Source organism: Temnothorax curvispinosus, unplaced genomic scaffold, assembly GCF_003070985.1.
Source record: "Temnothorax curvispinosus isolate PA1 unplaced genomic scaffold, ASM307098v1 QBEX01003693.1, whole genome shotgun sequence".
Classification (NCBI taxonomy): Eukaryota; Metazoa; Arthropoda; class Insecta; order Hymenoptera; family Formicidae; genus Temnothorax; species Temnothorax curvispinosus.
The window spans coordinates 71,255-86,490 of record NW_020213473.1 but is presented as its reverse complement, the minus strand read 5'-3'; the positions used below and the strand labels follow the sequence as shown (position 1 = coordinate 86,490).

The following is a 15,236-nucleotide window of genomic DNA, read 5'->3' as shown; positions in this document are numbered from 1 at the left end:
GTGTGTGTGTGTGTGTGTGTGTGAGAGAGAGAGAGAGAGAGAGAGCTAATTTCCATTAACTGTTAGCATTTATTAATATATAGTAATGACTTAAATCTAACGAGGTTGCATATGATAAACAAATTTTAGTAGGCGTTCTAATTTTTTTAAAAGGTGTACGTGAAGCTAGCATCTCATTTTGCGAAAACTCACAAACTATTGAGAGTTCTTCCTTTTCAATAGTTCTAGAGTTCCTGATATGTAGGTTAAACAAATGGTTCTGGCCATTAAAGCCAAAAAACGCGTCAGGTTCACGCAGCGTCTCACTTTGTTCTACACGAGTTCCGCCACTATATCTTATCAGATTTTGCGAGATCTATAATTCCATAACAGTTCTATAAAGAGTTCTGCCATATAAATGCAAAAAAATTAATTACACAGGACTACAAAAAAATTTTTTCGGAGAGTAACTGGGACCGCAGTAGACGATTTTTATAGATTTTGGGTAGCTAAAATCGAAACAAGGCCCCATTTTGCTCTAACACGTCAGGATTTTCAAGAAAGTAAGGTTATGCAGGTAAAAAACAGCGATTTTTTACGGTGTAATAGCAATGTTGTATGATTATTAAATAAATTAATACTACCCAAGAGCCGAGTACTTAGAGAGAATAGAGTAAGACGCAATGCGAAATCTTGGAGTTATGTAAAATATTTTTTGAATAGTTCTGAGCATACTGAAACATTTTCTAAAGAGTTCCGAGTATTAGCACCATTGTATAATTTTAAAAAAATTAATATTGCCCGAAAAATGATGATTATGACGGAAGAAGATGAGACGCTGATTGAAATATCGGAGTTTTGGCTCTTCTAAAATTATTCTCGTATAGTTCTTAACATATTTATGCATTTTCTAAAGAATTCCAAACGTTAGCACTATTGTATAGATACATTTAGAAGAATCAACACTCCGATATTTCGATCAGCGTCTCATCTTATTCCGTCATAATGATTACTTTTCGGATGATATTAAGGCTCCTGGTCCATGAGCCGAGAACTCTGCGTTGACGGTGGCGACGTACCGTCGCGGCAGAAATAAGGACTCTCTCCAATGGAGAATTCTGTCCTTTGCGACATGTTGACAACCTATTTTGCGTTGCGTTATATTTCTTTATTATTCGTTTTGTACTTGTGCTATAACGTTTAACGTATTCGTGAAACTCGTGAAATTTAACGTATGGTAAGATTTGCAAGAAATACATATGCGGAAGGAACATTCTCCACTCCTTTCGATAGTCGTCAAATGTTTTTCCGTATGTTTAGGCTTTGTTTTATGGTTGTTTGTTTATTGTCGAGGGAAAAGGATAGTATCCGTTAAATTTTAGAAGTGTGCTGAAACGATCTATAGTGATTTTTTATTGAAATGTCTTTTTATTTCGAAAAATACCGTAACATAAAATAGGGTAATTTCTCGCCTCGATAGCAAGAAATTCAATATGGCCGTGGTGACTACCCAGGAGGCTTAATTTTTTAAAATATAACACAAAGGTTCTAACGCTCGGAACTCTTCAGAAAATGTTTCAATATGCTCACCATCAGAACTATATAAAAAATATTTTATATAAGCCGGAACTCCGAGATTTCAACTGATGTCTCAACTCGGTATGCTTGTTACATTATAATTTTATCTATATTGCCTTATAATTAATTTTTTGCTTTTATATGGCAGAATTCTTTATAGAACTCTTATAAAACTATAGATCTTGCAAAATCTGACAAGATATAGTGACGGAACTCGTGTAGGACAAAGTGAGACGCTGTGTGAACCTGGCGTGTTTGTCAGTTTGTCCGGACCCATTGTTTGTGCTTTAATGGACATAACTATTTGTTTAACTTATCGAGAACTCTCTAGAACTATTGAAAAGAAAGCCAGAACTATCAATAGTTTGTAAGTTTTCGCAAAATGAAACGCCAGCTTTACACGCACACGCGCTATGCAGAAGTCTGTGTTCCTCGCTTAAAACATACAATAATACATGGACGATATCGGCGCATGCATATTGCAGACGAATAAAGACTCTGTTACCTTGCGTGCGTGCGTGCGAGCGTTGTACGTGTTTGTACGTGTGTGCGTGTTTGTGCGCGCGTGGATAGTAACAATTGGTGTTTAAAATGTGTATATTTTTGACAAAGATATATATGAATGCATTTACATATGATGAGTGCACATATGAGCAATTGTGAACGCGCTCGTATTATATGTACAGCATTCCTATACAATTTCGTGGTGTAGAATTCATTAAATGGAAATGTTGTGCTTGTTTTAAAACTTTTCATCTTTTATTAAATCGCTCAAACGCAGCTATTTTGACAGACGTTTTAAAAATATTCATTACAGCTTCTAAAATATTTCCCGCAGTTTCTTGGTTAAATAAACATTGTTTCCTTCTTATTTCAACCTCAAATAAGATGGCAAAACATGTTTTACACTATTTTACAGGTATGTTTTTTTTTAGGAAAAATGATGGCTCTTACACTCCCTCCTTTCGGGAACCATCTTTGTTCACTCGCGTGCTCGCGCGTTGCCGATAATTATTTTATTATATTATCTATTGTGAACGTATTATCTATATTGTTTTCTATCGAGAACGTCAATGATTTAACATAGAAATATTGTATTTCTAATCGCAGTGTAAGATGGATATTTATTTAGTTATTTCGTTATTTTTAGTTATTATATTTAATAATTTTTATTTACCGAAGAATGTCTAAAAATCTCAGAATTGATTCCAAAAGTGCTTCTGAAGATTTGGAAAAAACACTACGAGAATAATAAATATCTAAATCCGCATCGTAAAATTCTTAAATCCTAGTATAACATACATCAAAGTTTGTCTTTTAATTGAAAGTAGCCAGGTTATTTTAAGTATCTAAATATCTCAACATTGTCTTGAAATTGAGCTTTGTAGGTCGTTTTGCAGGTTCTGTCCTCGCTCGATGGTGTTCGTAGTTATTCATATTACTTGCATACTACGTCACCCGATTAGTTTCCTATTAAGATAAGATTGTATATAGTCATTGTCATGTCTGTGAAGTTGGCCCCCCCCCTTTTTCAAAATTTGGAACATTTTATTAGAGTTCTGGATTCCCCAGAAAGAGTTCTAGAGTTCTCTGTAGTTTTTAGGAAGAGTTCCATTATTTAAAGTGGTGAAAACACCATTTTAAAAATAAGGGGGCTAACTTTATGGCGCCCCCCATTTTTGAAAAAATGAATTTTTTATGGTAGTTCCGGATAGATTTCAATGATGAGTTCTAGAGTTTCCTATAGGTTTTAAAAAGAGTTCCGTTCAAATAAGCCCAAAAATCGATGTCAAAGTTGAACAAAAAATGTCGACTTTTTTTTAAATCAATTTTTTATAGTAGATTCAGAAAGATTTCGACGAGTTCTAGAGTTCTCTATAGGTTTTATAACGCTACGACCAATATTTCAAAAGTTACAGCCCTTCGAAGTGTCACACCTTGAAAATTTTCTAAGTCCTGAAGGGTAATTTTTTTTCGGAAATCGGGAATATTCTCTTTCTCTTTTTGGGAATAAGCAATTATTCTAGAGGTATAAAATGTATGGTAAAAATACACATTAGGTCAGCCAGCTCCGATGATCTTGATCTTGACATATGTTGTCAAGGACATGACCCTGAGTAACTTTTTCTTATGTCTTATTCGTCACTCATTGCTTTTTTAAAAGTTATAAAGAAAAGAAGTTTGAGAATTTTGCAAGTTTGTGTCAATGCTACGGGAAGTAATTTGCTGGTTCAAAAAAGATAAAAAAAGGCGCCAAGTACACGCAATGTATTTTGCAAATTCAAAAATCCAACTTGAGTGGTAGCTGTCATTTTGGAAAAAATATTAACTTGAAAAATTTTTTATATACTTTGAAATATGTATAATAAAGTGTATAAATTGGATTTTGCAGTTATTTCATGGTTTCTCCAAAAAAAATTTCTAACAACCACGCGATTTTTGAAGCCTTAAGGTGGCCTAACCCCTTAAAACATTAGCAATTACAGTATGAAAAAATATCAATGTAAATGCGTACACGCAACTGGTGAGTTATTTTCATTTTATTGATACATTGAAAATATTTAATCGGAATAAATTGTAATAAAATATATGCCTTCAAAATAATAGCGACAAACATGTCCTGATAAAAAGAGACAGAATATATATTTTAGTACGGAAATAGATAATTCTAACAACACGTTTCTCTTCCTCTCCTTCCTCGCGTCCCGAACAATCCTTGCTCCTTATCGTTCTTACTTCTTATCATTATCCTTATCGCTTAAAACCCTGCCTCTCCCTGTATCCTACGTTCTATCCACTTCTCTGGTTTATTTCCGATGCTGTACGTATGCTGGACGACCGCATGGGCGACTCCGACGACGATGACAACTGCAACGACGTCACCCGCGTTACGATCACCACGGACACTACGGCAGCGGTGAGTCTCTGTCTCTCTTTTTTTTATAAGATTAGTCGCATTCCGATCATTGAGGTCGACTTCGTGTCTGCAATATTAATATCGCGTTATCTAACTCAGCGATTGCAATTGGCGGTCAGTTGAAAGAGTTGTCGGCGCGAGAAAGAGATTTTACGTTAATTTTCACGAGGACACGGAACTAGGGTATTAATTCACAGTATTGGTGAAAGCATTTGTAGAAAGATCATATGTGTATGTATTATATATATGTATATGTATGTATATATATGTATGTATTATATATACTGGGCAACAAAATTATCGCAACAAAAATTTACGTAAAAAATTTGCCCAACTTCAAATAAGCATAACTCCTCGAAAAATTGTCATATCTGAAAGATTTTTTTATTTTTTTTTATTTTAAAGGGTGAAGTCTGTACTTTAAGGAACCATTGTTATTATAGATTTTGAATTTAGTCTCCCCAACTCCCGCCGTTCTTCCAAAAGTAAGGACGTGTTACGTCTCCAAAAAATTGCATACTTTGACACATTCTACGGAGTAGAATGAATTTTTTTCGTAACTATCATGGCAACCATCGTAAAATATGGACTTTTCCCTGCAAATTAAAAAAAATTAAGTCTGTACGATTTTTTTCGCCGAGTTATGGCTTATCAAAGTTACCTATGCATTTTTATACATGTATATATGTCGTAGGCTTATAGAAAAATGAGCCCGTAAGCTAAAATTCTAGGAACTTAGCTAAACGCCGGCCAATAGAGTAATGAAATAGTGTAATAACCGTGAATTAGTGTAATAGCCTAGTAAATTCAGCTTCTTAGGCTAATAGCCGGCTGTTAGCCTAACGGCCTGACACGCTTTGGGCAGTTAGAAAAATAATTATTGGACAGCATTGCGAATGTGAACAAAACATTTTAAAAGATACGGAGAGTTCAAACATAATATACAACAAGGTCATAACATAACGGCTATACCTATATGTAATTATAATTTTAATATTTGTTATGACTTACATGTCCTTATTTTTAATATCGACTCTTTAGATCAGTTCACTTTGAATTCAAGTGGCAGAAGGAGCTCGCTTCTCATTCTTAATTATTTCTCGAATTTCTGCATGACTACCAATTATTATTTTATATCACCATTGACGAACATGTAAGCATACTAAATCAATTTCATTTAATTTACTTATTAATTTGTTATTTATCTGCCTTTTTATGTAACAAAAATGTATCTAGCTTTTAGATCACTGAATGTCTAGGATTTATTTCACTTCTTTTTGACAAAACATTTAACTAGGAATCAGAAATATTGAGTGCAAATTGTTAGTTTCGTAGCAGTCGCAACCATGGCAAGTTACACGCCAGTAGTGGTAATGGATTTTAAGAATGACGTGTACCAAATTGGTACAAAAGATGGTTTGCTGAGAGGTTGGTTTTCTCGTTCTGATATAGCTAAATCAGGCACCAGCTCTACTTGCATTAATAAATAATAACGTATGTAATAATGTGTAATTAAATGTTTTGTTTACATTTGCAATGATATCCAATAGTCATTTTTCTAACTGCCCAAAGCGTGTCAGGCCGTTAGGCTAACAGCTGGCTTTTAGCCTAAGAGGCTGAATTTAAAAGGCTATTACACTAATTCACGGTTCATTACTCTATTGGCCGGCGTTTAGCTAAGTTCCTAGGATTTTAGCTAACGGGCTGATTTTTCTATAAGCCTACGACATATATATATATATATATATATATATATATATATATACACACACATATATATATAATATTATTGCTTAGTCAACAATTTAACTTCGGAGAAAAATTTTCAAAGATGCATTTGTGAAAATGTATGATCTATGCTTTGTCTCTTAGAACTTCTACTCAATGCTGCGTGATATTTTTGTTTTTAAATACAAAATATCTGCTTAAAGCAAGGCACACACACGTGTGTGTATCCTGTTTTAACGAAAATCACAACTCCTATTTCGCTGCGCGTGCGGCCACGGAGCATGCGCATGTGGCCGCGGGGCATATTCAGTGTTGCTACATCTTGTCAGTATGATAGGAATTATAATCTGATTCCAGTTAACTTTAACGTTTAATATCTCGCGTCGCGGGGCAGAGCGACGCTTTTTCTGCCAGATTCGGTCGTTTTGAGCAAAAACGCATCAATTGAGCCTAATTTCATCGAAATCAGAGTCCCTTCAGATTTACCAAATATCTACTATAGCATGACACACGCCAGAAACAAATTAATCAAAATGTCTTGTCGATGATTTACTTAAGTTTATTTCTACTTATGAAATACAGTTTGGAAGAAATGTATTACATCAGAAAGATAAAAAATGAAACTTACCTCATAGTTTCAATGCTGTTCAACTGTCATTACATATGACGCCACTCAGTCATATAAATTAACTTTAGTATCGCCAACCTAACTTACACGAAATAGTATATTGTGCACCAAGGGGAGAAAGTAGCGTAAAATTGGCCACTCTCGCCCCTCTCTAGGCATGGAAGTCGAACATTTCCGTAAAGATATTGTGAAAAATGTCGTGTGCATCTTGGGTTGAAAGCTTTTTCAGACTCGTGTGATTTGCCGCCCGACCCTTCGGCTCGGGCGGCCAACTTCACACTCGTCTGAAAAACGCTACTTTCTTCCCTTGGTGCACAATATACTATTTACTCTAATTTGATTGTATATCGTAACGGTCTTATTTCTCTTATTATTAAATATTCTTGTTTGAAGTACTATAGACTTGCTAAGATCCAGAATGTTTTGAGTAAAATAGTAAATTATTTTTGTGATGACTTTATGGTAGATTTGCGGATATATAAACTTAAATACTTGGAACAAGTAGTATTTACTTGCAGGTAGTACCTTTCTGTGGAATTGATCAATTTAATCACTTTTTAGAGAGGCTCGAATAACATCTAGAAAAATTAAATTGCACTGTTATTTTATAACAATTATATGTGGATTTTGGCATTCTACAACAATAGAAAATTATAAATCTCTATGCGTTAATAGTGTTGTGACGATTTGATTAATGTAAGAGTTAATGCCGGATGCATGACTCGAAGAGATTGTCGAAGGAATTATTCTCAAGAAGTAGAATTTCCATATCCGACTCCGCGAACCGACGACGCATTGTCGCGAGCTGCATTCCGTTCGAAACGTTCTTTTATTCTCGTTTCGTTCTTTTACGCAGGCACGCGCGGCGCAATGTCTCGACAGTTCGATGCTCTTATTAACTCACTATCCAATTAAGGCCGCAAAACGAGTACGATTGCCGTTATACTTCCTAGTGGACACGCTCGAATAACAACCACTGCGTTATTCGAGGCGAAGACAATCATGATTGCAAGAGCATTGACATCATGAAATCGAGAATGCGCCGCATGTACGTGCTCGAATCACTTAAGGTCTATCCAGACAAACTTGGATAGCGCATGAACATAAGCATAAGAAAATTGATTGGTCCATGTATACATGTGTATAAGGAAATAGACCAATCCATATTTCTTTATGAATATGCTTATGCAAGTTTGTCTGGATTGACTTTAGGGCTGGTGGTTGTTTAAAAATATCCGTTATCGCGATATGTTGACACGTAAAATCTTCGGTCGCTAGAAAAATCGACTCTATCACTATAATCTATAATCTCTATCACGTACAGCATCTAACGAGGGGTACGGAATTACAGTATACGGGGCTGCCGCATATTTTCGAAACTATATGGGATAAATATAATAGGTATTTAATTATTATCTACGCACATTCTTCTTCTGATTAACCAATTATTTAATCTGTTGAAAAATTGCGAACGTCTCATTTCTGAAAATGTTGTTACAAATCCTCTCGTAATTAGTAATACCTATAAGTATTATCCATAGCATGATTGATTCTTTACTTTCAAGCTACGTGTTTAATCTATGAAAAAAGTAACATTGCTATAATTTGCCAGACATTTATTGCAAAGTCGATTTTTCTATATCTTTTTACACCTTCCATTTTCTATTACTGCTGTATTGAACATCATACTTATAAAACTGATATTTTTTTAATAACAAATAAGGAGCTCTGAGAGCCAACGCAAGATTTTCGTGCTTATCTCTATTTCATAATTGTCTTATATTTATACATTCCAAAAGTTTTGATCCTAACATTGGATCATCTTCAGTGTTACAGCAAGTCAGTATTCTCCGTTAATTTCCATCCATATTATCGTCAGTATTTGAGATGTATTTTGTACTTCAACTAGTGTCGTCTCGTGTCGCTATTTTACGTTAATTCGACAAATTAGTACAATGATTAAGATCATACATTTAACTTACAAAACTTATTATTTGAGATGTTTTATGTATTATAACTCGTGTTATATCGTGGTCCGAATTTCTGATATTTTTCTGCTTTTTGAAAGTAGAATGAAAATCATTAAGTATTCAGTAAATTTAAATTTGTGCGTATAGGTACTACATGTATTCTCATGTGAAATTAGTAATTAAACTTAATGCGCAATAAGTAATTACTTTACGAGCTTGTTAAATAAATACGTTTCCTGCGATTTTTCGATGATAATTGCATCGCATACAATATGCATTAACATCTCGTGATAGACCAGTAGAAATAGACATTATAATTCCAAAAATTAACAATAATTTTAAATGTATTTAAACATTTTTTATTGCTTAGTTTTGTTACCAACATAATATATCTCATTTTGCTAACCTCCTCGAGGTCCGCAAAATGTTTAAAAAAACGATTGCAAAATTTGTTGCCATTTTACGTAGAAAATTGTAAATATTTAGCAAACTTGGGGAAATGTTTAATCGATGGTTTTCTGCTGTTTATTAAATTTGGTAACCTTTCCAGGGTCGGCAACATTGAAAATTGTTAAAAATTAACATTTTTGTTAGTAAATATTCCGCAAAAATATCTAATGTTTTGCAAAAGTGTTAGAATTTTCTTAAAAATATGCGAAAAGACTTGTGAAAATTTGCGAATTTATAAGTTGCACGCAACACGTATATATATATGTATATATATATTAGGGTCCGAAACGATCCGAGCGATATTTCAAAAGTTACAGTCCTTCAAATGGTCACCCCTAAAATTAAAAAATGGTTTGACCGGAGTTCTGGCGGGAGTTCTGGTCGCCCCCCGAAGAGTTCTATCGAAAAACGACCAAAACTTCCGCGAGAACTGCCGATTTCTGAAAAAAAATTACCCCTCGGGACTTAGAAAATTTTCAAGGTGTGGCACTTCGAAGGGCTGTAACTTTTGAAATATTAGTCGTAGCGTTATAAAACCTATAGGGAACTCTAGAACTCGTCGAAATCTTTCTGAATCTACCATAAAAAATTGATTTTAAAAAAGTCGATATTTTTTGTTCAACTTTGACATCGATTTTTAGGCTTATTTGAACGGAACTCTTTTTAAAACCTATAGGGAACTCTAGAACTCATCGAAATCTATCCGAAACTACCATAAAAAATTCATTTTTTCAAAAATGGAGGGCGCCCCATTTTGAAAATGAAGTTAGCCCCCCCATTTTTTAAATGGTGTTTTCACCACTTTAAGTGACGGAACTCTCTTTAAAAACTACAGAGAACTCTAGAACTCTTTCTAGGGAATCCAGAACTCTAATAAAAATTTCCGAATTTTGAAAAAGGGGGGCCAACTTTACAGACATTAATGCAATTAAGTTAGAGTGAGACAAGTATATTTTGTTTCATTTTAACTTATTGCACGAATGTGCACCAGTTCAGGAATTTCTTCGAAAAAGAATAGACGTCATAGATGGTATATGCATAAAGCTTCTAGAACATTCTCCACGCATGTCTCAAAGACGTCATAAACACGTTTAAAAGACGTGAAAAGTAGAAATTTAAAATGTTTTTATCTAAAATGTCTTTATCATTAAAACAAAACGTTTCTATAATAGTTTTTTAAACGTTATTTTATTGGAAAAGAAACAAACGTTCTATCAAACGTTTTTCGAATGGGCATTTTTACTCATGAGAAACGTTTCTAGAAATCGGTTATAAAACGTTTCGGAAAACCGCTTATAAAACATTTCTGAAATGTGTATGTGCTACCTGGGTTTAATTTGAGTTAACTGTCGCACAGCAAATTTTTCGACCGTCGAAAAATGTGAATAATTGTTTTCGCTTTTCTTTTAACGTATATAGCGTCTGCGAGAGACATCACAAGAAAACAAACAACATTTAAATCTCTTACGTAGGGCATTTTTCAACTACTTGTTACAATGATAGAGACATCTATCTCTTAAAACTTGAGATAGCAATGCTGTGGACACAGCCCCCGTAGACAGATAGGCTCAGTCTCCCCTATCTATTAACAAAAATGTTAATTTTTAATCATCTTCACCGTTGCAGATTTCTCAATGGTTAACAAGTTTAATAAATTACAAAAAACCATTGATTAAACATTTCTTCGAGTTTGCTAAATGTTTGCAATTATACCGATGAATTTTGCAATCGTGCATCGGAAAAGTTGGCAAATGCAAATTCCTTGTTAGAATGTCATTTCCAACCAAATGTCGAATTTGCAAAATGTTTGTAGCTTTTGGCAAGTACAAAAAAAACCCAATTATTTTGTATTGTTAATTTAATAATGTTGTCGGACTCGAAGAAGTTAGCAAATTTAAAAATACGAGACATAAAATGCTTTAAGCATTTGCTATACTGATATTCATAACGTTTGCAATTTTTTGGCGGAAAACAGTCAAATAAACAATTTAAATAACGTTTATATACATATATATATATATATATATATATATATATATATATATATATATATAAGACGCATTTATAGTAGGAAAGGCAAGTTTATTATATATATATATATATATATATATAGGGGAGACCGGGGTTAACTCGACATCGGGGCAAACTTGACACTAGACTTTTTGCTAATTTAAATCTATCGTAGAAACTTGCCTTTCTTACTGTAAATGCGTCTTTATGTGCTATATTATCAACTGGGATTTGATGACATTTTAAGTTATGGTGTAATTTTTAGCGCGACATGAGCGTTTTTGATGATGAAAAGTAATTTTTCTGATCTCTCGAAAATTTCTACTCTTTAATCGAGCTTTTACTCTTGCTAACCTATATGTAAGTGATTTTCATGGGAAATTTGATGCTCTATACGAATCCGATAATCGTTTTTGGATATTTTCAAAATTTTCATGTTTTTGAAGTGACAAAAGTGAAAAACGACGTCCGGGGCAAAGTCAACACCACGCCGTTTCGTCGGCTCTCAGTAACAAACGATGCTTGTCATGCAGCCGTATGGCTCATGACAAATGTATGCGCACATCGCGAGTTTACCTGTATTGATTGTTTTTCAGACATGAGTTTAGATGAAGATAATTGAAAGTTCAACAATTTTTGTTCTCATTATTTTAAATGATTGTTCTAGCTACTTTATTCCGAATTTTTGTATTTTTTAAGTACTCAATAAACAATGTATTTTTATTTTTAGACAGTAAAAAATAAGTTCCAGATCAAATTGTGTCGATCAGACAAAGTGTTGAGTTTGCCCCGGCGGGGTGTCGAGTTTACCCTGGCATTTTTCAATTCGAAAATTTGTCTTCGCGTCACTTTTCCTTTCCTGGCGGCAAAACAAAGCGACGTACAGCAAAACTTTTTGAATCAATTTTGTACCTGAAGGAACACTCTTTAAATATATACCATTAAATTTGCCTAAAAATTTTAATCAAATATTAAAAATTGCCTTTGAAAAAATAGTGTCGAGTTAGCCCCGGTCTCCTCTACGTGTTGCGTGCAACTTATGAGTTCGCAAATTTTCACAAGTCTTTTCGCATATTTTTAAGAAAATTCTAACACTTTTGCAAATCATTAGATATTTTTGCGGAATATTTATTAACAAAAATGTTCGAATAGTTTAAGAGTGTATAAAGAACATACATACATACATACATACACTGAGAAAAAAATTTATTAAGATTAAAAAAATTGTGTTTGAGACAAAAAGTTATTTCCTTGAATACTCCTAACTAAACATTTATTTAAAGGAAGTTAATGAATTTTATTATTCTAAAGAAATGATTTTTACTTGGAAAAAAATAAATATTTAAAAAAGAAACTCAGCAATTACAATCAAAAAAACAAATGTTACAAGTAAAGAAATAGTTAATTTACGTAAAATTTTTATTATTAAACTTGAAGAATGGATATCTAAAATAAAGGAATTATTTACTCAACTTAAATAAATATTTCTTTTAAATCGAACAAGTTGTTTGTGAAAATCTTGTATACAAAAAATTAATTTTTTTAACTGAAGAAAATAATTTAATGTAAATAAATTAATCTTTAACGTAACAAAAGGAGGTATTAAGGAAAGTAAATATTTCATAATATAAAAAAAATAATTTATTTGGAACTAGTTTCATATTTATGGAAAGTATTTGAAGTAAGAAAATATTTTTTTACAACAAACAATTACGAATATCATATATGTGGTAGTCGGTTGACTGCTACATATACATATAAATAAATAAATAATAAATAATTGTCATATCTCCATCACTCGAGTGACCGGTGTGATGGATTCCAATGATGTACAATTGCAAGTGATAGACGCTTTCGCCGGGGGTTCTTATATACGGTCTCTGGTCCAATTTGACTTACGAGTTTAGCAGCCGCCTAGCGGTGAAAACGCTTATTACATTTATTGTAACCAAATAATATATTATTTGTTTGGGAGATATTACTTCAAATAAATAAATGATTTGTTCCAATTTACAAAATAATTTTTTGTATCTTGCTTATTTTTAAAAGAAACAAATATTATTTTAAATATAATTTTTATATTTAAAAAAGTGCAGTTTTTATTTAACAAATTTTTTTATTTTAAATAAACAAATAAATTTAATAAATAAATAATTTGTTCCAATTTACAAAATAGTTTTTTTGTATTTTATTTGCTTATTTTTAAAAGAAACAAATATTATTTTAAATAGAATTTTTACATTAAAAAAAATGCACTTTTTTCTTTTAAACAAATCACTTATTAGTTTCTATGTTACAACCTATTAAATCAAATAAATCTTTTTTTGAATAACAAAAATGCTTGATTTAATAAATCACTTTATGTATTTTAAAAAATGTGTCTTTGAATTTAAAACCATTTTTTTAATCATAATAAATATTTCTTAGAATTAAATCAACCACATTTAAAGAAATGTATTTTTTTTGTGTTTAATAAATTTTTTTCTCAGTGTACAGACATTTTGTTTTATATATATAGATAGATTATATATAAAAAAAACTGTTTAACTTCGATAATAAAGCATTGATAAATTAAGTGTATATTTTTTCAAAAACTACCCGGGAAAAAAAGATTATATTATAATTATATATAATCAACAACTTGCGCTCTGATTGGTCGACGCACGACATCAACAGCAACAGCGACCGCAACCGCCAACAGCAATCGCTAGTGTGATACGGCCTTCACGACAGGGCTACGACGCGATTGTGACCACGGTCGCGTTCAGTAGAACGACTGCTGAGTTGTCATCTTACCAACACTCTACGTTGATTTGTCGATTCACTTATAACTTAGAGCCACTGCACAAGACTCGTACAATCACGTAGCGCAACGTAACGTGAGCCAACGCACAAGAAACGTATTGGTTACGATCGTTACGGCGTTATACATTTCTTGTGCCTTGATCTACGTTACGTTACCATGCGAAAAGTTTAGTAACGATAGTAACCAATACGTTTCTTGTGCGTTGGCTTACGTTATGTTACGCTACGTGACCATACGAGAGTCTTGGAGCCACCGCACAAGAAACGTATTGGTTACGGCCGTTACGGCGTTATAAGTTTCTTGTGCGTTGATCTACGTTACGTTACCATGCGAGAGCTTATGCGAAAGCTCTAATCGATACGTTTCTTGTGCGTTGGCTCACGTTACGTTACGCTACAAGATCATACGAAAGTCTTGTGCGGTGGCTCTTACGATACAACTCATTGTAGGCCGGGCTTGAAGCACATCTTGTGATGAGCTGACAGCAATCGCTGTAACTTGAGACGCCATATTAAGATAAAAGTAGGTAAGGAAATCTGTAATTCCGTAATTTTTTCTCGTTTTCTATATCAAATTGGAGTTTCCCTGAATCATTGATGTATGTACTGCAATTCTGGAAAACTATTTTTAATTCTGTCAAATTAATATGACGCTATATGACGACAAAGAAATGTCGGTAAACCAGACGACTCCAGCATCACAGCTCTTTTGCAAAGGGTTGAAGGTATAAGCGGTAGTCCGGCACGGCGTTGCAGTATCGACGCTTGATACCATTTGGTTTCGTGTTGCCGCGGCGGACGCTCCGATTAGTTCACGCGATTAGTCGACGGCGCTCGCGTCGTAGCGATCGACGATTGTGATTGGCGTCCGTACGAAGTTTCTCTCCTTCTCTCGTTCTCTCTCTTTCTCGCACCCCCCTTGCGTCTGCGGCAGGCGGCAGCTGCATCAGGCCATCAGGCGTGGTCGTCGGCGTCGTCGCAGTTTATCCGAGTCGGGCGCTGTGATAGTTTCGCTCGTCTATTGTGGCTCATCTCGAGAACCCGATACTGTGAACTGTGGCGTCTTGTTCGGTGCGTTGTGGACAGGTATACGCGCGTTCGCGCAGCGCGTTCTCCTCTCTCTCCTCTCTCTCTCTCTCTCTCTCTCTCTCTCTCTCTCTCTCTCTCTCTC

The 15,236-nt window shown here is 33.9% G+C and overlaps 1 protein-coding gene across 7 annotated transcripts in view; it reads left to right on the top strand.

Moving 5' to 3' along the window:
• Nucleotides 1-15,236, top strand: part of LOC112452812 (septin-7) — a 74,175-nt gene that overhangs the window by 3,561 nt on the left and 55,378 nt on the right. For 2 of the 7 annotated variants that reach the window (XM_025013230.1, XM_025013225.1), the window contains exon 2: nt 4,473-4,474. The exons of 1 other annotated variant lie outside the window; for it this stretch is intronic. In XM_025013230.1, coding sequence (XP_024868998.1) covers nt 4,473-4,474 — 2 coding nt within the window. Of the gene's footprint in view, nt 1-4,472; nt 4,475-14,921; nt 15,152-15,236 lie in introns of those variants that run through there. 4 more of the 7 variants (XM_025013223.1, XM_025013222.1, XM_025013220.1 and 1 more) reach the window with 2 other exon arrangements.